At 37.8% G+C, this 20,721-nt stretch overlaps 1 protein-coding gene across 1 annotated transcript in view; it reads right to left on the bottom strand.

Moving 5' to 3' along the window:
* The window catches only part of LOC121393946, a 143,965-nt gene extending 124,321 nt beyond the window's left edge, over positions 1–19,644 (bottom strand). Inside the window, exon 1 of the mRNA XM_041563802.1 lies at positions 18,505–19,644. Coding sequence (XP_041419736.1) covers positions 18,505–19,614 — 1,110 coding nt within the window. The 5' untranslated portion in view covers positions 19,615–19,644. The remainder of the gene's footprint in view (positions 1–18,504) is intronic.
* Positions 19,645–20,721: the final 1,077 nt, after the last annotated feature.

Genomic DNA, 20,721 nt, shown 5'->3' with positions numbered 1-20,721 from the left:
TTTAATTTCCAGCTTTTTTGCTGTTTGAGATATCTCTTGCTGTTTACTGTTTGATAATGTCCCATCTGGCAGAAGTTCTTCAGGCCCTCTACAAAAAAATTATCCAAAAAATGTCTCCACAAGATAATCATATGGTATACCGAAAGCTAGAACCTTAACCACAGCCAACATCAGGCCTCTGTTTTGCTAAATAAATAGATGTTTTTTTTATCAACTTCCAGCTGATTTTAGTAATGGCTATCCATTGATGTCTATGTGTTGTTGTCTATGTGCCAAGCATTCTTTTTAACCTGGCAGAATTCTAGAAGTCTGTTCCCTGCGTTCAACTTCACAGTTACTATAGATACTGGTTTGCTGTCAGTTTCAGCATTCTTGCTTCTCCTGTGGATAGGGACCTCTGTTAAAAAGGTTGTGCCTAGCAAGGAGTTAACTATACACCAGTTCTGTTTGTATATGCAGTTGGCATATTGATACTGCTATGCTGATTTATCACTGTAATGTTTACTGGCTTACCTTATGACAGTAATTGTCCAGTAATTTTTGGCTACATCCCAAAACCATGGACAACTGGTAACAATAATGGTTTTGTAACTTCTTCTATGTCTTCCTCATCCACCATTTTAAATCTGGGGCTTGGTATTAAATGGTCCAGTTCATTCCATTTCAGTTAGGTGATTCAACGAATACTATATACAATTAAGTCCTGTATGAGTAGATCAAAGATTATCACCCTCACCCCTGTACCCTGAAACCCTTTTTTCTTTCTCAAAAGCTCAATGGGCTCCTTCTAACCAACTTATATTCTAGTACTTTTTATTGTCATAACCCTTTGAGCAAATGTATGTTAGATTTTCTTTTCAAACCACTAGAGTACAGTACTTTGACCATTCTTTCTCCTTTTAGTCAAATTTATACTACTCATCTTGATCCGTGGCTTGTCCATCTTGGGTAGCCCTTCAGAATATAAATTAATTCCTCATAGAACATTAAATGCTTCAAGCTCTTTTCTGGCACATACTATCCTAAAATATATGTATTTTTCCACAAGCCAAATTTTTCTACAAGGCTTTATGGTAGGATTATTTGTGTGCTCAATGTATGTATTTTGTCTTTACTTTCTCTACTTCAGAGAAGCCACTTTCTCTCTTAATGAATATAACCATGCCTCTTAAATTGGATATAAAGAACATTCTTAATTAAGATGATGGCAAGCTCTAGGCCAGCCTTATGTTTGACAAGACTAGATTGACTAATAATATTAAAAACAGAAATCCCCTAGTTAGTTACTCCAAATAAACTTGCAAAATACTTGAAAACTTTGAGTTGGTTTGTGAAAAAAGGTTGGAAATGCATCACTACAAAATTTTTCCATTGATTTCCAGCCTTCTGAATGTCAAAAAGGGATGTCTTCTATGTTTATTTTTATACTATTGTAACAGTATGTTAAAAATCCTGAATGACTATTGGAGTCACCTTGCTCTTAAACAGGGGAACCCCTACCACCATCTTATACCACCAATACACCAATAACCTTTGGGCTCCTGGAATTTTATTGGTGGGACTAACAGTGAATCTGCACACTACAGAGATCAGATAAGGTTAAACAAAGTACAGACAAGGATTAGACAAATTTGTAGCTGGATGGAAGCTAATGGTCAGGGAAGGCATCTTATGACAAGAGTAGTAGACAGGCAGGAGTCAGAACCAGGAAATCACACAAAAACAGGCTTGGGCAGGATCTGATAAAACACAACCTAGCTTTGATGGGTGTACGATGCAAGGAATACAAATGTAAGACCAAATGGGTAACAAGCACTGATGAATAATGCAACAGTGTCAAAATGCATGCATCATTGTGTCCACTGCTACAGGGGGCACATACACAGAGGCAACTGGGGACTGGCATGCAGAATGGTAGGAGAGTTTTTTTTAATAATAAAACTTGATCCAAATTAAGATATAATAAATCCTTATTTGAAGCAACTTAATGGGTTTATTTAATATCCGTAAAACTCCAGGGCCCAAACATTCAACAGATCCCATACCAGTAGTAGTATTCATACAAAAATATATCTCATCGCCATGTTTTTCACCCAGAGTTTTTCTGCATATGTTTGTGACATTTGTTTTCTGCTTTTATCGTGTACAGGAGAACTGAAAAATCATCCTTGTTGTATTTTCTTTAAAACTAACATATTTCATGATAAATTAATACATAAATAGTGATGAGTGAATCTGTCCCATTTCGCTTCTCCAAAAAATTTGCGAAACGCAAAAAAAAAATCACGAAAAGGTGAAAAATGCATTGAAGTCAATGGGTGTCAAAATGATTTTGACGCGAAACAATTTTTACACGCGCGATTCTTCTGTCCAAATGCCAAATGGATTAAAGTCAATGGGAGTAAAAAAAAAATTCCGCAAGACAACTTTTACGCTCTCAACTTTTTTTGTCTCATCAAATTTTTCTGCAAGGGAATTTTTCAGCAGTTACGCAAACAAATTTGCAGGTGGCGAAGTGCAGAAATTCACCGCAAATCCATGCCTGCTGAATAAATTCGTTCATCAGTATATATAAAATATTTAATTAATAATTTAATTAATAATGTTTATTAATGCTTAATGTGTAAGAGCTAGCGAAGAATATCCAAAGTTAATTTTAATGAGTGCTCAGCAACAACAAAAAAGCTTTGGTTTTCATAGTGTAAACAGGGCAGAAAAACAGCATGGCCTCCATTCCCTTGCTGTCATCTGTCCCCAAGGTACAATCAAGCACAGCCAGTAAATCAATAGCCCAGAAGACTTTTCATGGCTCTAATTCAGACTGCAAGTTCTCCAGATGCCAGACACATTTGTTCATTGTAGTGAACTTTTACCCCAAAAAAACCCAATCGTGTCAGAAAGCAGTAATCTAAAAAAACAAACAAATAAATAAATATATTCATACAGCTTCAGGCTGTTTTTCTCCTAAATTAAAACTACTTTTGCTGATATGCAGAGAGGTGACGGCACAAGAAATAGCAGCACAGCTCATTAAGCCTTAGACAGGCTAAACCACTTTGTAAAAATCCCCGTAAACTGAAATTCATAAAAATTTAGAATTAATTGGAACATGCTGTGAGCCATAGGCCTGGATTTAACTTATTTCAATTACCTTTCATCATTTGTTATGTCTAATACTGAATATATGTGAGATCGGAACAAGGTATGCTGCTTATTTTCTTCTTTTTTTTTAACAGAATATGGTCCTTTTAGATTATTTTGCTGACTTCAGTATGAACACTGGTGATGCAAGAAAAGTAAAGAAATCGAGCATTCTTCTGATGTTAGGAAATTGAACTGAATGCCTAAATGAAATGTGTTGACACTATCAGCTTTATTACTCACAAACAAGCAAAAATAAATGGAAATACGCCTGCCATTATTTCAAGAGACAAATACTTGAGGCCAGGGAGAGCAACATTGTTGCAACCTTGCAATTGTGGGTGTTATAGAGCTATAATACACAGCATTTCTACATCTGAGTATATGGGTAATGTTGGGAACAGCATCAGCTGGAGACCCTATAGTCCTGAGCAACTACAAGGGATCACTGAGTTCACAGCACAGCAAGCGTTCCGCAGGTACAGGTTGGGCAGCATCCAACATAGGGGCAAATTTACTAAAGGGCGGAGTGACTAACGCTGGTGAAAATTTGCCAGTGTGATGTAATTTCGGGACTTCACCGATTTACTAACAGGCGATGGCGTAAATTCTCTCAAAGGAGATGGACTGCAGCGCTACTTCGCACTCTAACGCCAGGCGAATTTTCGCTCTGGTGAATGGACGTAACTACGCAAATTCACTAAGATGTAGATTTTACTGAACGTTACCTCTTGCTCCAGACTTGCCTTTGCCACCTCAGACCAGGCAAAGTGCAATAGAGTAGATAGGAGTTCCTCCAAAACAATTAGAAATATTTTCTAAGTCCCAAAAACGCTGGGACTTTTACGTTTTTCATGTTTATAGGCTGCAAAAGATCGTACATTTTTTCTTTCCCCCTACATTTCCTAACATATGGCACATAAACTATACACGGGGCTCATGTGTAGGGCAATATAACAACTCTATGTTATTTTATTAAGGTTTCCCAGGCTTGTGTAGTGTAATGTATTTGCTGCAACATATATGTCCATTCAACTTTAACTTCCCGCCGTATGCAAATTAGCCAATGCTGGCGCAACTTCGCTTCGCTTGCCACAGTAACGCTAGAGCTACTTCGCCAGCATTCAGTGCCCTGGACGCAACTTTGGATTTTAGTGAATTAGCGTTGTCCTGTTGAATCTACGCCTGGCGAAAAGTGTTGCAATGTCAGCAAAGCGGACGCTAGTGCAAATTCGGCACTTACTGAATCTGCCCCATAGCGATTCTGTTCTTTTTTGGCATATTGAATTTTTCCCTGTCCTTTAAATACCATGGTGCCTTTGCTGCATAAGGCACAAGGTGTAAAATTCAAGGTGCCAAGGTGCACAGAAACCCTGAAGAGTTGTTATTTACAGGGTTTTCTTTACATTTTGCACCTAAACACAACTCAGTTGCGACAATTTGCAAGTATCTATACATGTACTGTAAAATCACAAGTTCCTTTGTGAATAGCATCTTAATAGACATGAGTTTGCTCTTGCACCAATCCAAAATGATCCCTTAAAATTAACTCTTACTGGATCTGGCTGTGAATCACATTTTTGCAACAGTGACTTTTATAGAAACATTTTAGAGGCCATTTACAAAATGCAACTTTGAAGGGTCAAGATTTTTGTTGCCAAAAAACAAGAAAAAGTTGGAAAAAAGCATTACTTTTCCAGGATTTATTATGCAACAATTCCAACCAACCTTTGTTTCTCCATTATTTTGTCCTGATCAGATTTATCATTCACTGATATCAGAATTGAATCTCATAAATGGTATTAATGAAAAGGAAGTACATTTGAAAATTAATATATTGATCTGTGTGGATTATGCAGAATAACAAAGAAAAAGACATGTATTAAAATGCATCTTTATAACTAACTTTGGACAAGAAGACAGATGGATTTAAAAGACAAATGACAACCTTAAAGGGATACTGTCATGGGAAAACATGTTTTTTACAAAATGTACCAATTAATAGCACTTCTCCAGCAGAATCTTGCATTGAAATCTGTTTTTCAAAAGAACAATGGGGCTAGACATGATATTGGTTTACCAGGTGCCCTCGGTCATGTGACTTGTGCTCTGATAAACTCCAGTCACTCTTTACTGCTGTACTGCAAGTTGGAGTGATATAACCCCCCCAGCCCCACAGCAGCCCATCAGCACACGAGAGGTAACCCAATAACAGCTCCATGATACTTGCATTGCTAAAATGCTCTCATGCCCCAACTAGTGGTATATATGACAACATCACTCAGTAGTAAACAATCCAAGTCCAGCTCACCCAAGTCACGACCCCTAGGTAAAACAATAGCTAATCTGAAGTTCTGACTTTTTTCTGAAAACACAGGATCAGACCTGAGACAAATCAATATTACTAAAAAGAAATTCATGTATTGGTAAGGGAATCATACATTTCTTTTAGGGGCTAAATCACATAAATTTATTTTTTGTTTTCTTTCTTTAACATGCAGGTGAACAGAAGAGGCATTAATATATTCTTATTTTAGCAACAAACAGTAATTTTATGCTAATATTAGGTCTCCTAAAGGCTTGCTTCTGCCATCTCATATTAAAAATTACAAACGTAAGGTAATTATGTAGTTATTTTGCATTTATAACTATCACATACAGTATGTACTTCTCTGCTCTTTAAACTGTTAAATCTTTCCTCTATACCACTTCTCAATTCTGTATTTATTTATTTTCATTTTTTTCCCACTTGCTCTATATGAGCCTGTTAAACCCAACCTATAAGCACTTGTTTGTAGACTTTTTCAACTAATCTTTGTCCACCCAGTCCCTTTCCATATACTGTAGCAGCTATTCATAAATATAATACAAAGCATTTCTAACAGCTTGTGCCTGTACCATTTCAATGCCTGCAGTACTGACACTTAGGGGCCGATTCATCAAGCTCGAGTGAAGGATTCGAAGTAAAAAAACTTCGAATTTCGAAGTGTTTTTTGGGCTACTTCGACCATCGAATGGGCTACTTCAACCTTCGACTATGACTACGAATCGAACGATTCGAACTAAAAATCGTTCGACTATTCGACCATTCGATAGTCGAAGTACTGTCTCTTTAAAAAAAACTTCGACCCCCTACTTCGGCAGCTAAAAGCTACCGAAGTCAATGTTAGCCTATGGGGAAGGTCCCCATAGGCTTGCCTAAGTTTTTTTGATCGAAGGATATTCCTTCGATCGTTGGATTAAAATCCTTCGAATCGTTCGATTCGAAGGATTTAATCGTTCGATCGAAGGAATAATCCTTCGATCGAAGGAATAATCCTTCGATCGTTCGATCGCAGCATTTGCGCTAAATCCTTCGACTTCGATATTCGAAGTCGAAGGATTTTAGTTCCTAGTCGAATATCGAGGGTTAATTAGTGGGGCTCATTTAAAATTAAATTTGCAGAGCAGAAATTCATAGCAACCAATCCATTTTTTAATGTTATTGTTGACTTGCACTTAACAATATTTTGTCTTTATTAAAAATGCCGCCAAACTGCTTTGTATAGTCTTTCTGCAACTGACACTTAAAGGGGCAGATTTATCAAAGGTCGATGTGAATTTTCAAAAAATTCTAATTTTGAGCTTTTTTTGTGTACTTTGACTAGGCAATAGTCCAAATTCGATATCAAAATTTATCGTGTACTGTCTCTTTAAAAATTAGACTTTGACCATTCGCCATCTAAAACCTGCCGAATTGCAGTTTAGCCTATGGGGACCTCCTAGAACCTATTTGGAGTCAATTGGTGGACCTTGAAAAAGTTTTTTTGGGGGGGAAACTTTGATTTGAATTCGATTGAATGCGCTATTACTACGATTCGTAAGATTCAAATTCAGCTGAATATGGACCTATTTAATTAAAAAAGGACCTATTTGAATTTCTAAGTTTTTCAAATTCTAAATTTGACCCTTGATAAATATGCCCCTAATAGTGAGCTCCCTCTGCTTGAAGAGACAACTGCAGGAGTCACAGTGGGGTGGTGCAATTTGCATTTGTACTCCAGCCTATGGAAGGATCACTTTGCTCCATCTCAGCATGACCAAAGAAAGAAGGAAGAAAACCTGCAGCTCTTTTCCAGGTGATTACAACAAGTATCCCTGGGCTGGAGAGGCATAAGGGACACTTTTATAAGGAGATAATATAGTGCACATTTTTTTCTAGTAATGCTTACATTGGATTTTCTTAGGAATGTGTCCGTATCTTTTTTAACATTAACGGGGTTATTTATCAAAATCCAAATGTATCTCAATATTTTCTGAAATATACTCCGACCAAATCCGCACAGGTTATTTCCCCTTATCAATACATTTTCCTGAAAAATTCCAGTACGGGGAAAACACTAAAAAAAAAAAATCAGATGAAAATTTGAATCATACAAATGTTACAGCGGGAAGCACAAACCGTTTCCGGTTTGGGTGGAGCACGTACCGCACAGAGTAATGGGATACAAATCGCTCTGTGCCAATAGTCGCTGTGAATCGTCTGTTCAAAAAATACGATCGTCTTGTCGCCGCGATTTACTTTTTTAAAACGTTGGCGACAAATCGTCCAGTGTGTCCTTACCCTAAAACTGCAAAATCTTCAGAGTTTTGCACAAAACCCAGCTCAGATCAAGGTATCTTCCCATTGATTTATATACAACCTCGGCAGGTCTGAGATGACGGATTTTCTGATTCTGACTTTTTATCATCCTCGGGGTATAATAAAATCCTGAAAATTTCTCTAGTTTTTGGCATTTGGACTTTAATAAATAACCCCCTAACTAGTTGCTATAGTTGGTGCTGTTCGCTGTTGTGTTAAGTTCCCGTTACAACATAGGATGACTATTATTTATAACCACTTCTTGGGTAATCTCTTCATGTAAATACCCATCTTTTATTCCAGCATTATGGACCCCTTCTTGTCTCTGCCCATACTGTATATACAGGATTGTCAACGTGTTCATTTCTTACTTGTCTAGCTCTGATTACACCATAGATTCCCATTGTGATATATGCCATCATGATAACATTGACTGCTTCTTGCATGATGGATCTATCAATGCCTTTGTGTCAATACATCTTGCAACCAAACAAAGTCTTCTCCTGGTCCTTCTCTAAGAGTTTTAATCTTGTATCACTGTACATATGGTGTCATTAAGCATTATCATCTTCCTTTTTCTTACTGGTTGGCACTACTTTAGTGCAAGATTCAATAATTAATTATAAACCTTCCCAATAATTGGAACCTGAACAACAAAATGGAAAATGAAAGACTCCATAAATCATAATATTTGGAGCTTTGTTTAAACAATTGATACAAGACAGAGGAAGCTAATTACACACTGCATTAGAATCCAAAAATTGTACTTTACTGGACAATTTTTTTTACTGTTACTGGTCAATAAATAATCTGTAAAGCTTGCGTACATGGCAAATGCGTGGCAGTGTCACAAAGGAAGCTGTTTTGGATTTGTCCAGTTAAATTTTGAGCTAGATTTGGCAGTTGCTTGACCACAGGTTAACAATCACATCACATATGGGCCACATGAAGACCCTTAAGGAAAAAATTGTTTCCACTGATGTCTCTGACCCAATAAAAACCCTTAGAAAGTATTGGTAAGGAGGCCACAGTATTGGCCCATACATGATTAAAAATAAGGTTATTATTGGCAGACATACACACATGTTCTAATGTAATGTAATGTTAGTTGATCTTTTGATTCCAAGTGCTGCTGTTGGGTCCATAAAATAATTGTCTTGCCCTGTCATTTTATATATCCTTCTGGGGACATATCAATTGCTGTTCATATGAATTATCAATATCAAGTCAACACAATAAATGTAACATCTGCAACATTACTTGTCCTCACAATCAGTGGTTAGATGCTAATCCAACCTTCATGCGATGCACCATATATAAATATATATATATATATACACACACACAATTCAGCATTTCTACCCCCAATTCCAGTGTTATTAAGATGGGTTGAACTGGTTACTGCTCTGCTGGATTCTATGAAATGCTATGCATACTGTATACACATTTAGCACATTTCCAAGGAATCAGATTTTCCCACCAACTCTTACTGTCCTCATTTTCCTTTAAGCACAGTACAGTACCTTTCAAAAATGGTCATGACAACAATAGCTCATTAGGGAAAATAAAACATGTAATTAATGGATGCTAATGCCAAATATAAATATATTTCCACTTTTTTGTGGGAGTTGTCTGTCACCATAGGCCATGAAATGTGTTGTGGTTCTCATCCTTTTCTGGCTAAACTCATACAGCCGCAACCCATAGTGCTAGCGATGTCAAAAGTTCAGCACATTTAAAGTATTTGCAGATGAAATTTATTACATAAATCCCACAACATTTTGCACTGGAAAATAAAATATTAAAGCAATCCATAGCAAAGTTAATCTCAGCTGGATTCTCAGGGCAAAATTTTATCCTATTAATAAACTGGCTTAGCTTTCACTTTTTTAATCTCTGTATTACAGGTAAGTAAATTGAATAAGTTTATTTGGGATCCATGAATTGTCATTCAAGCTATTTTAACACCAAATCACATGTCTGGCTTGCTCTTGGCTCAAAGGGATTCAAGACTATCAGCATAACACTCATCCTGATATAATTACAAGAATATTAAAGAGAGCAAATTGGTTTGAGAAGCACTTCCCTAGTCAAGGCAAACTAAATGTCTACTTTAATGGAAGACTTGTATACAAATATCAGATTTGTAAGGCATCATTGATCTAAGTGCAGTCTACTATGGGGAATATTTATAATTTTTTTCTCAGTTACAGAAAGAAAAGACTGTTGTGTTTCTCTTTAAGAGGCAAAAAAATCCCTACTTCACTTACAAAATTAGCATTTTTTCATAAAATTTACGATGATGCAGGAAAACTGTTGGAAAAATTGTGGAAAAAAACTCAAATGTTAACTTGCTTGATTGCTGAAGATGCACTTGCCATTGACTTCTATACCATCTTTGCAGTTTAAAGGTGGTGTAATTTTCCATTTGCGTTCTCTAATTTTTTTAAATAGCAAATCTCAAAGACTATTCAAATTTGATTCAAGTTTTTTTGCTCTAGAATTCAAACATTGGATTTAGGATTACTGAAACTTCGAATTTTCAAGATTTAAAAGTACAAAAAACTTTATTTAAAATGAGTAGACTGCGACTGTGCTGTGTTTTTTTTATGGTTTAAAACCATAGAGTTTTTGAGATTCATGTTTTTTAATGAATAAGTGCACATTCGAGACAGATTGGTGTGTTTTCACAAATTTGAATTTTGATGAATAGGCCTTTAAGGGGCAGATGTAGACAAAACACATTGACTCGTGACAAAATATTCCAGCACTTAGTTTTTCACGGGAAAAAAAGTTGAATACCAGTGGGAAATACATTGTTCCATTCATTTTCAATGAGGCTGAAAATTTCAAATGTTTTAATAAACTAGGATAATAAATAAATAAATTGTAACAGAATATTTCTTTTGACTTCTATACAACCTTGCCAGCTTTTACTTGCTGTGTTTTTTTCTGGTGACTTTCCACTTTTTTTCCTTTAATTAATTTGTGGTTTTAAAAAATACTCAAGCTTTCTTATTCACATCCATGTTTTTCTCTAAGCGAGAAAAAAAACAACAACTTGTTTTTTTTGGTAAATCAGCCCCTAAATGTCTAATCCATAAATTTTTGGGATTTTGTAAGATAATGCATCTTTCAACCCTCTATATTATCAGGGTGTGGGAGCATAGCCCTGGCAGTACCATCTGATTGGAATAAGCTTCTTATAAACACAGAATCTGATAGCTTTTAGCTTTTTAAGTGGGTCTGTAATAGTTTGAAGCACAGTGCTGCCACCTATAGAACAAAATCTATGTATGCAGTTAAAGACCCTCCTAAACACACTAATAATATACACAGTTGTAACATACAAGTCGTTACCTACTAATTTGATGCTGATTCAGGGACAATTAACTAAAATTTGGAAACACAATTTGGCTAATAATGTGTGAAATAACTGCTAATTTATCTGTCTCCAGACAGTAATAGCAGAGTCTTTAAGGTAAAGTTATCAGACCATTTGATAACTCATCTAATAAAAGCACACTGAATGTATTATTTCCAACTTTTGATATTTTGAAGTGATATTTAAAGCAACAGATAAAACATATTTGTGCCCTTTAGGGTAAAATTACAACCATAGGAGTTGGCATATGTGTCAGGCTCTACTGGGATTCGAGCCAGGGACCTTTGAATTTCTGGATCGGTACCTTAATCATTGGGCAAGATGATTGCCCTGCCTTGAATTCCTTGCTATTCTGAATCTTGCTCTGTTCCTTACTCCCATCCTGACTTTGACCTTACCTTGCACCTTGCCATATCTTTTCCTCTCCTGTCTGAATCTTGTCTGCCTAGCCTGATCCTTATTTTTCCCTTTCCTTCTATCCAGCCCTCCTACTATCCAGTCCCCATCCCTATCCGACCTGGCCTATCTTTTCAGTCTGCTCCTGATCTATGCCTGCACTGTCCTGTTTTATCCTTCCAGTCTTCTCCCAATCTACACCCACTCCATCCTGCTCCTACCCAGTCTGATTCTGTCCTGACTCCTCGTCCTCATCTTCCTATCCAGACTCACCACCCTCTTCACCAGTTCCAGTCTGATTTGTCAGACGCTTTACCCTGTTCCTGCATTTGCCTTTACTTGCTCCGTGGGCACAGCCAGTGCCTGCCTAAAGGACTCACCTTCGTCCTCTGCCACCACAGCGCCGAACTACCTAACCCTTGACAATATGTTAGTTCACTTAAAACACAGGGGACATTTATAAATAGGAAAGAGTGTGCAAAGTACAAAAAAATTATGCAATCTGCTATTTTTTTTTGCACAATTCTACTCTCTTTTAATTGGTACAGCTCTCTATACTCCAATTCAGCTGCCCTTGATTACAATATTACATAGTTACAAAGTTAAGTTAAAGAAAGATCATCCATCAAGCTCAACCCCTTCAAAAAAACAACATATACACATACTTATACAGAACTATCCATACACTTTCATACATAAACTATATAAACCAATTTCTATACTAATTGTATATTTTAACATCACAATAGGCTTGGATATTATGCTTGTCCAAGAAATCATACAATCGCTTCTTAAAAGCATTAACAGAATCAGCCATCACAACATCACCCAGCCGGACATTTCCCAACCCCTCTGTCTTCACTGTGAAGAACTCTTTACGTTGCTTCAAATGAATTTTTTTTCCTGTAGTCTAAAGGGGTGCCCTCTGGTGCAGCGATCCATTTTTATAGGAAAAAATATCCTCCACTATCTGTCTATAATGTCCTCTAATGTACTTATAAAGTGTAATCATGTCCCCTTGCAAGTGTTTTTTTCCCAGACAAAATGACACCCAACCTTGACAATCTACCCTAATAATTTAAATTTTCCATTCTCTGCACCACTTTAGTTGCACTTAGTCTCTGCACTCTCTCCAGCTCATTTATATCCCTCTTAAGGACTGGAGTCCAAAACTGCACTACTTACTCCAGATGAGGCCTCACCAAGGACCTATAAAGATACTGCCTAGAATTATACAACATGATATCTACAAAAATCCACAGATCCTTTTCATCGAAGGATACCCCCAACTCACATTTATATTAATTCTACCCAAGTGCCTTACTTTGCATTTATCAGCACTGATATTTCAATTTTGTCAAATCTCTCTGTAAAGTGAAAAATAGAAACTGTACTCTCAATGTCCAGCTCCAGGCATTACAAGTTAAAAAACAAATAGCCAAGGACAGACCCCTGCGGTAATCCACTTCCAACACTGGTCCAATTAGAAAATGTTCTATTTACCACGACTCTTAATTTATCCTTTAGCCATTTCTCTATCCAAGCACAAATACTGAGCTCCAGGCCAATATTCCTTAATGACTGGTACTGTATTAAATGCTTTAGTAAAGTCTAAGCAGATCTCAAATCAAGGTTCCTGCTCACATCCTAATCAATGGCAATTAAATTAGTCTGGCAAGATCTGTTACACCCTGTATTTACCACCTGCCCTATGTATTTTTTATCCAAAGTGAGGTGCAGAGTGCAGAAAGACCCCCCGACAGAAGTACACTTTAAATAAGCAATAAGGGAAATGCTTTTGTACCGATAGTACCATGTCTGGATGTAAAGTAAATGACCCATTATACTAATGGATTTTATTGCAGTATTTGAACAACAAGTGCTGGGGAAAGCAATTTGTTTTTACTTCAGGGTCATTAGGCAAATGTTTCCATAGTTTTACAAAAGTTTTTCCGGAGCAAAACAGGACAGTTTAGGCGGTCACTTCCAAGTGCCCTGCATACAAAAGTTACAATATTAATGAATGCCAAAAAATATTATTATTGATACAGAGGTGCATCCAGCTAAAGTTTCCATCAATTTATTCAATTACGGACTATTAACAAATGCAATTTACCTGAGGATGTGAAGCCATAACTACATAGAAGATATTCTAATCAATATTGTAAGCCTGGCAATCAAATATGAAATGAAAAAGGTTAATATATTCCTTCATGTGCAAACATTTACGGATGCAATAACAGTTCAACAGATAGTGGTTATTCAAATAGAAGTTGCAGCATTGGAACTTCAGCTGTGACTGTATAAGCACCACTAAAATTCTGCCATTCACACAAATGAATGCTACATATGTTTTAATGAATGTGTTTATTTTTCTTGTATAATTGAGTCACTATGCACATGGAATGATTTAAAAAAAAAAATGAATAAATAATTTCCAAATAATAATGATGTTTTGCTAACCACCCAAATTATTTCCCTAGCCTTCCTATGGGTTGTTTGTTCTGGTGCAGTGGGGCTTAAAATTAAAGTAAACTCACCAAATTGCTCTGATTAGGAAGTAATATCGGCCATGGAGAAAGAGCTGAGCAAAGGAGTTAAGTTACAAACCCATATTTGCCATGCGAGAAGTCTATTTAAAAAAGGAACCATTATTTCTGTTTGGTTTCCTTGGTTGCTATCGAGAAGGTACATTCTATTTTATCTGACATTGAAGCACAGGGAGAAATCAGACCACACAAGTCTGTTTGATAGGTATCTAGGGAAGAAAACCTTCTGTGTGGTCTATCAAGTATCAGACAAATGAATTCTAATAAAATTATAAGCTTGGCTTTAAGTATGTTAAACACTGTTAAAAATAGATCAGTTATTGGTTTAAATTAGATATTTTTATACACACATCACTCAACATTTTATGCAGCCGAACATATATTTACACACGGTATATTCCAGATGCAACAAATTAAAGTCTATAAGCCATGCAACATTGTTTAGTTTTACAATCCTGGGCTAATACAGCGTGCCTGCCAGTGGTATCCAAGCATTTAATACAGCTATCAAGGTTACCCAGAGAACGAGGCAAAAAGGTCACTCAAAATTATAAACTGATAAATATTATATTTTTATTTCCACATGTCTATGATAAATCTGTATATATCAGATTATGCTCTTGCTAGTTCCATCTCATCATCATCATCATTTATTTATATAGCGCTGTCAAGATACGCAGTGCTTTACTGCAGTTATAGCAAACAGGGAATAAATGGTGGATAACAGACAAGGATTACAGAGAACAATAGGGTTAGAAGGACCTAGAGTTTAGAGTTTACAAACTGAAAGGTTAGGGTACAATTGAGACATTAGGATTATATAAACACTTTGTCATTTTTGATACAGCAATGATTAATTAAGGTACATCGAATAAGCCTCTTTAAACAGGTGGGTCTTTAAGGAGCGCTTGAAAGTTTGGAAGGAAGGAGAAAGTCTGACAGCTCGAGGCAGAGAGTTCCAGAGAAAAGCAGAAGCCCGAGAGAAGTCTTGTAGAAGAGAATGGGCAGAAGTGACCAGAGAAGAAGTGAGGCGAAGATCAGAAGCAGAGCGTAGGTTTCGTGAAGGAGAGTATTTGGAGATTAGAGATGAAATATAGGGAGGGGTTTCATTATTAAGGGCCTTGAATGTGAGTGTAAGTAATTTGAATTGGATTCTAGAAGAGATTGGGAGCCAGTGAAGGGACATACATATGGCAGCAGCTGATGTTGAGCGGCGAGCTAGATGAATGAGTCTAGCGGCCGCGTTTAGAACAGATTGGAGTTGTGAAAGGTGACTTGTTGGAATACCTGTGAGGAGTAAGTTGCAGTAATCAAGGCGGGAGATGATAAGAGACTGAATTAGTGTTTTAGTTGATTCTGAACTGAGATATGGTCGTATTCGAGCAATGTTGTGCAGTTGAATACGGCAAGATTTTGCAAGTGTTTGAATGTGTGGTGAAAAAGACAGGTGAGAGTCTAAGATAACTCCTAGGCAGCGTGCCTGTGTAGTGGAATGAAAGGTGTTGTTGTTTACGGTGAGTGATATCTGAGGGACAGGGGAAGATCTTGGAGGAAATATAATGAGTTCTGTTTTAGAAAGGTTCAGTTTCAGGTGGTGCTCTGACATCCAGGAGGAGACAGCAGACAAAGGGGATTCATTCCAGAGACTGGAGAATCATCCTTATTTATAGATAATTTATAAATTTGAACTAAACAGTAAAAAAAATTACCAAAAAGTATTTTTAAAGATTTTTTTTTTGCAGGGCTCCTATAGGTTAAAGGGACAGTTACCAGATGATGAGTGGAAGGCCAATAAATATATTCCTTTTTTAGTCCAATCAAATGTCGTGCATGTAGCATATTGAGAATTGATCGTGCTACAATTCCTTAAAGTTGAATATTTACAGGAAATTGTATAATGTTACAATACAGCTAAGAGATGACTTCTTAATTTTCGTGTTTACGCTTTTGATTCAGAAAATCTGAATAACAGTCTTATTTGTCCCGCTTGTGATTTTTTCCCTTGAAATCGCTTCTGATTCACCAAAATGGACACAACTGCATGTGTTTTTTTCACAAATCGTGGGCTTAATGTTTTCAAAGTCTGCCTGGAATAATTTCTGGTATTCACCATGTGACCACTTGGTCAAGAAGTGGAGGTAGCCTAGGGCTACCCTGGGTCAATAGACACAGCACCTGAATTAGAATGGAAAGCAGGGGAAGGATTGGGTGGCACCGATCACAACTATATGGAAGAACAAGGAGCACATTGTTTTCGATGCAACTCACTGAGGCTCATTTATCAACACTGGGCAAGTTCACCCATGGGCTGTTACCTATAGCAACCAATCAGTGATTAGCTTTTTAAAGCCAGCTGCAAGAAGAACAATGAATGCAGCAATCTGATTGGTTGCTATAGGTAACAGCCCATGTGCAATTTTGCCCAGTGTTGATAAATGAGCCCCATTGTGGGAAAAATCTCAAGTTGCTCACTGCATTTGCAGGTGTAAATGAGCCCTTAAGAGTTTGTATTATAATGTGCGTGGTGGGATTATTGATCGGTTTAGCAGGGCCTTCCATACATTTTACCCTGAAATCTCAGTGGGTATTTTCTTACAATATCCTGGCTTCCCTTGTAAATAGAAATCTTCTTGTAGAAAAATAAAATGTTTGCATGACTGCTTTTCTAAGGTTGTTTCAATTATTCATTTCGATGTAAATAAATGCCTCTTGCAGAATGATCCTGGTGCGCCTCCCATAACAAGTTGAGAGATTTTATGGTGCATTTGCAAGCCCGAGATTGTAATGATATTATTTAAAAAAGATAATTAGCTGAGTAAAATGAGGCAGTGTTTGTGAATGCGGCTTCTAATGTGTATAAAGAGCTGATGTAATTTTCCACCTCAAAGCTGTTTATTAAATATTTAAAGGGAACTCTAGAACAATGTTTTAAATGTAATGAATAAAATATTATAAACCAAATATTATATAATTGAATTGTTTGCATAACATTAGAGTTTGTAAACGCTATTTCCAAAACACCCGTGTTTAAGAAAAGAAGAAAGAAAAACTTTTTATATGGATACTGTAAATTTGTGGGTTTATTTCAAAGAAGAAAGAGAGTTCCTATCTTAGAGTTCCTGCTTTCTGACAGCAAGGCTACATGGCTACAGTAATACATGTAAATTGTTCACCAGGGAGTCAAATTAGCATTTTGGAATCACAAAGGTTATCTCTAGTTTTTGAAAAACTAGAGATAGCGACCTTCATTTTTAATATATATTCCTTTGGATCTGTTTGAAGCTAAGTTGATATTGAGCTGCACCATCAGCTCTACCACTTTCTTAGGATAAGATGAACATTACAAAAACTACCATGTAGAGCTGATCTGTTGGAATAAGATCACATTTTGCCTGCAAATCTAGAAGGCAATCTAGATTTTTTTCATGTCTGAGTTTTAAAAAGATACATTGAAAATTCAAATGAAAACATTTGGCAATTAAAACCTTTGGAAGCTTCTATATAAGTTTTTTTTAATCATTCCAGCTATTTTGTTTTCAAGTTGAATTACCAAAAAATGAATGAAACAATGCAACTATTGCTGCACCTGTTTTTTCCACAACTCCAAACCAAATATACTCGCCTATATGATGAGTTTTTCCTCATCATATCATTTTGAAAAAAAATTAAATTCAAAACTTAATAAATCGACATTGCTTTAGTGGCAACTGAAACATCACAAAAGAGCCTGGATAAAATAAAATTTTGAAGGGGTCAGACTTCCACACTAATCAGTGTAAAGATGATGGAATAGATGTCAGATCCGCATAGAAAACACTCAAAAAATGAGGAAGGCATAATTTGTAATAATAAAACATCAAGGGGTAAAATTATTAGAAGAAAAGGGTTGTGTCAGGAGTCGAGGCGAGTCCGAAGGTAAGAGCCTCCCCCACGCTTCCCACTGAGTTACGCCCTGAGGGTTGAGACAGGACGTTCCCAGATAAGGAATAGCAGGAGTGCTAGATGAGCCCACAGAAATAACAGTTCGTAATAAGGGCTAGCACTTATCTGCAGGAGACGAAGCGAAGTCAGGAACAGGCCGGGTCATACACAGGGAAGGATCAATAAGCAGGTACCAGTTGAGGGAAATCCAGAAGAGTAGTCAGCGAAGCCAAGGTCGAAGTCAGACGAGCAAATACAGAATCCAGGGACAATCAGAAGAGTAGTCAGTAACAAGCCATGGTCGAAATCAGAATAACATCAGTAATAAACGCTTAGTGTCAGTAAGACGATCACCTCGCACTGGGCCTAGGTCGGAGTGACCTTTTAACCCCAGGACGCATGTTGGCGTCAGAACGCGCGCCTGCGTCAGAACGCGCGCGCGCACGTGAATGCGCGCCCGCGTCAGAGCGCGCGCCCGCGTCGGAACACACGCGCGCATCAGGACACGCGCTCGAAACCGCAACAAACGCCGGAGTGGAAGCACAGGCCTGGGGAGATGTCGGCTCAGCTTGAGCCAGATCTTCTGGATCCCGACATTGCCCCCCCTCAAAATGCAACCTCCGGGTGCATGTGGGAGCCGGTCTGTTAGGATGAGATCTATGAAACAACTCAATAAGTTGAGGAGCATGTAAATTACTCACGGGTTCCCATGAATTCTCTTCTGGAGGAAAACCTTTCCATTGGATTAAATATTGAAGACGACCTCGCCGGTACCTAGAATCCAAGATGGCCTCCACTTCGAATTCCTCAACACCTTCAATAGTTACTGGAGCTGGAGGACTGTGGTCTCTTCCCGAAAAGGTGTTCTTCACCACAGGTTTCAATAAGGCTACATGAAAAACAGGGTGAATTCTGTAAGTAGCAGGTAATTTAAGTTTGAAAGTTACCTCATTCACACGTCGAATAATGGGAAAGGGGCCCAGAAATCGTTGACCCAGCTTCTTAGACGGACACGGAAGTTTGATGTGCCGGGTAGACAACCACACCAGGTCTCCAACTCGAAACTCAGAACCCTTCCTTCTCTTACGATCAGCAAAATCCTTGAAGTTGCTCTGTGCTTGGGCCATTGTTTGCTGAATTCTTAGGGTATTGTCCAGAAGAAAAGAAAGTCTTTCTTGAACCGCGGGCACCTCTATACCTTTAGGAAGATTAGGAAGCACGTGCGGATGGAAACCATAGTTAGCGAAAAAAGGAGTTTGCTTGATGGAGGAATGAAGGGCATTATTGTAGGAGAACTCAGCCAATGGTAACAGCTCACTCCAATTGTCCTGGAGGAAAGATGAAAAACAACGTAGATATTGTTCCAACGTTTGGTTAGTCCTCTCTGTCTGCCCATTGGATTGTGGATGAAAAGCCGTGGAAAGAGCCATCTTGATCTTTAAAGCTTTGCACAATGCCCTCCAGAATTTAGATGTGAACTGTACTCCCCGATCCGACACAATCTCGTCTGGCACTCCATGGAGTCTGACGACTTCCTTAATAAACACCTCAGCCGTAGAAGGTGCAGAAGGTACTCCGGAGAGGGGAACAAAATGTGCCATCTTGGAGAGTCGATCCACAATTACAAAAATTGTATTCTATCCTTGCGAGGGAGGAAGCTCTAAAATAAAATCCATGGAAATGGAACCCCACAATCGAGTAGGCACTGGTAAAGGACGTAACAGCCCCAGGGGTTTAACATGTGAATCTTTAAACCGAGCACAAGTCTCACAAGAAGATACATAATCCTTGCAGTCCTTAGCCATGTGAGGCCAGAAGAAAAACCTTTGAGCAAGATCTAAAGTCTTAACATATCCCATATGACCCGCCAATGGGTGATCATGAAGAAATTTGAGGGTCTCTAAGCTAAGTGTTTCTGGAATGAAGACTTTGTCTTTCAAAAAAAATAACCCATCACAAGCTTGCAACTCCCCTTGTGGAGGACACGCGCTCGAAACCGCAAAAAACGCCGGAGTGGAAGCACAGGCCTGGGGAGATGTCGGCTCAGCTTGAGCCAGATCTTCTGGATCCCGACAGGTTGCTTGAATGTTTCTCTACTTTAAGGACTGAGTTGATGCAGTTCTTATACTGTGGGTTTAAAGAGGTGGACATAGCCTTGTTCATGGTTACTACAGGGACCACCTCAGAATTTCTTACCCAATTTTTGTATAGTGAGTGGGAAATATTGTGCCATAACTAAATTCTTTATATACCGAACTATATTCATTTATCTTGCTTTTACATGTTTACTGCAACCAGGTTTCAGCAGAGTAGGCATAGGCAGCCAATAAACAGGGGAGGCCCAAAAGACACTGATCAAAAGATAGTCAAGCTTATCTACCCACACTGGGCAAATATGCCCATAGCAACCAATGAGTGATTAGCTTTGTTCAGACACCTGTAGGCAGAACAATGAAAGCAAAAAGTGGAATTGGTTACCATGGGATACTGCCCAGGTGTAAACTTGGACACAGCTGGTAAATACGCCATAATTCAGGACAACATCAGGAACAAGTAACAGTACAGAAGCTGTAAAGGCAAAGAGGGCAAACAAAAGTTTATCTCTAATGTTATCCTCACATAGTTACATAGTTACATTGGGTTGAAAAAAGAGCAAAATCAATCAAGTGCAAAGCCTCCAAATAAAACCCAATGTCCATACATACACA

The sequence above is a fragment of the Xenopus laevis genome, chromosome 5L (genome assembly GCF_017654675.1).
Source record: "Xenopus laevis strain J_2021 chromosome 5L, Xenopus_laevis_v10.1, whole genome shotgun sequence".
In the NCBI taxonomy this organism is placed as follows: domain Eukaryota; kingdom Metazoa; phylum Chordata; class Amphibia; order Anura; family Pipidae; genus Xenopus; species Xenopus laevis.
The sequence above is the reverse complement of the archived record's forward strand: the minus strand, read 5'-3'. Positions and strand labels throughout refer to the sequence as shown.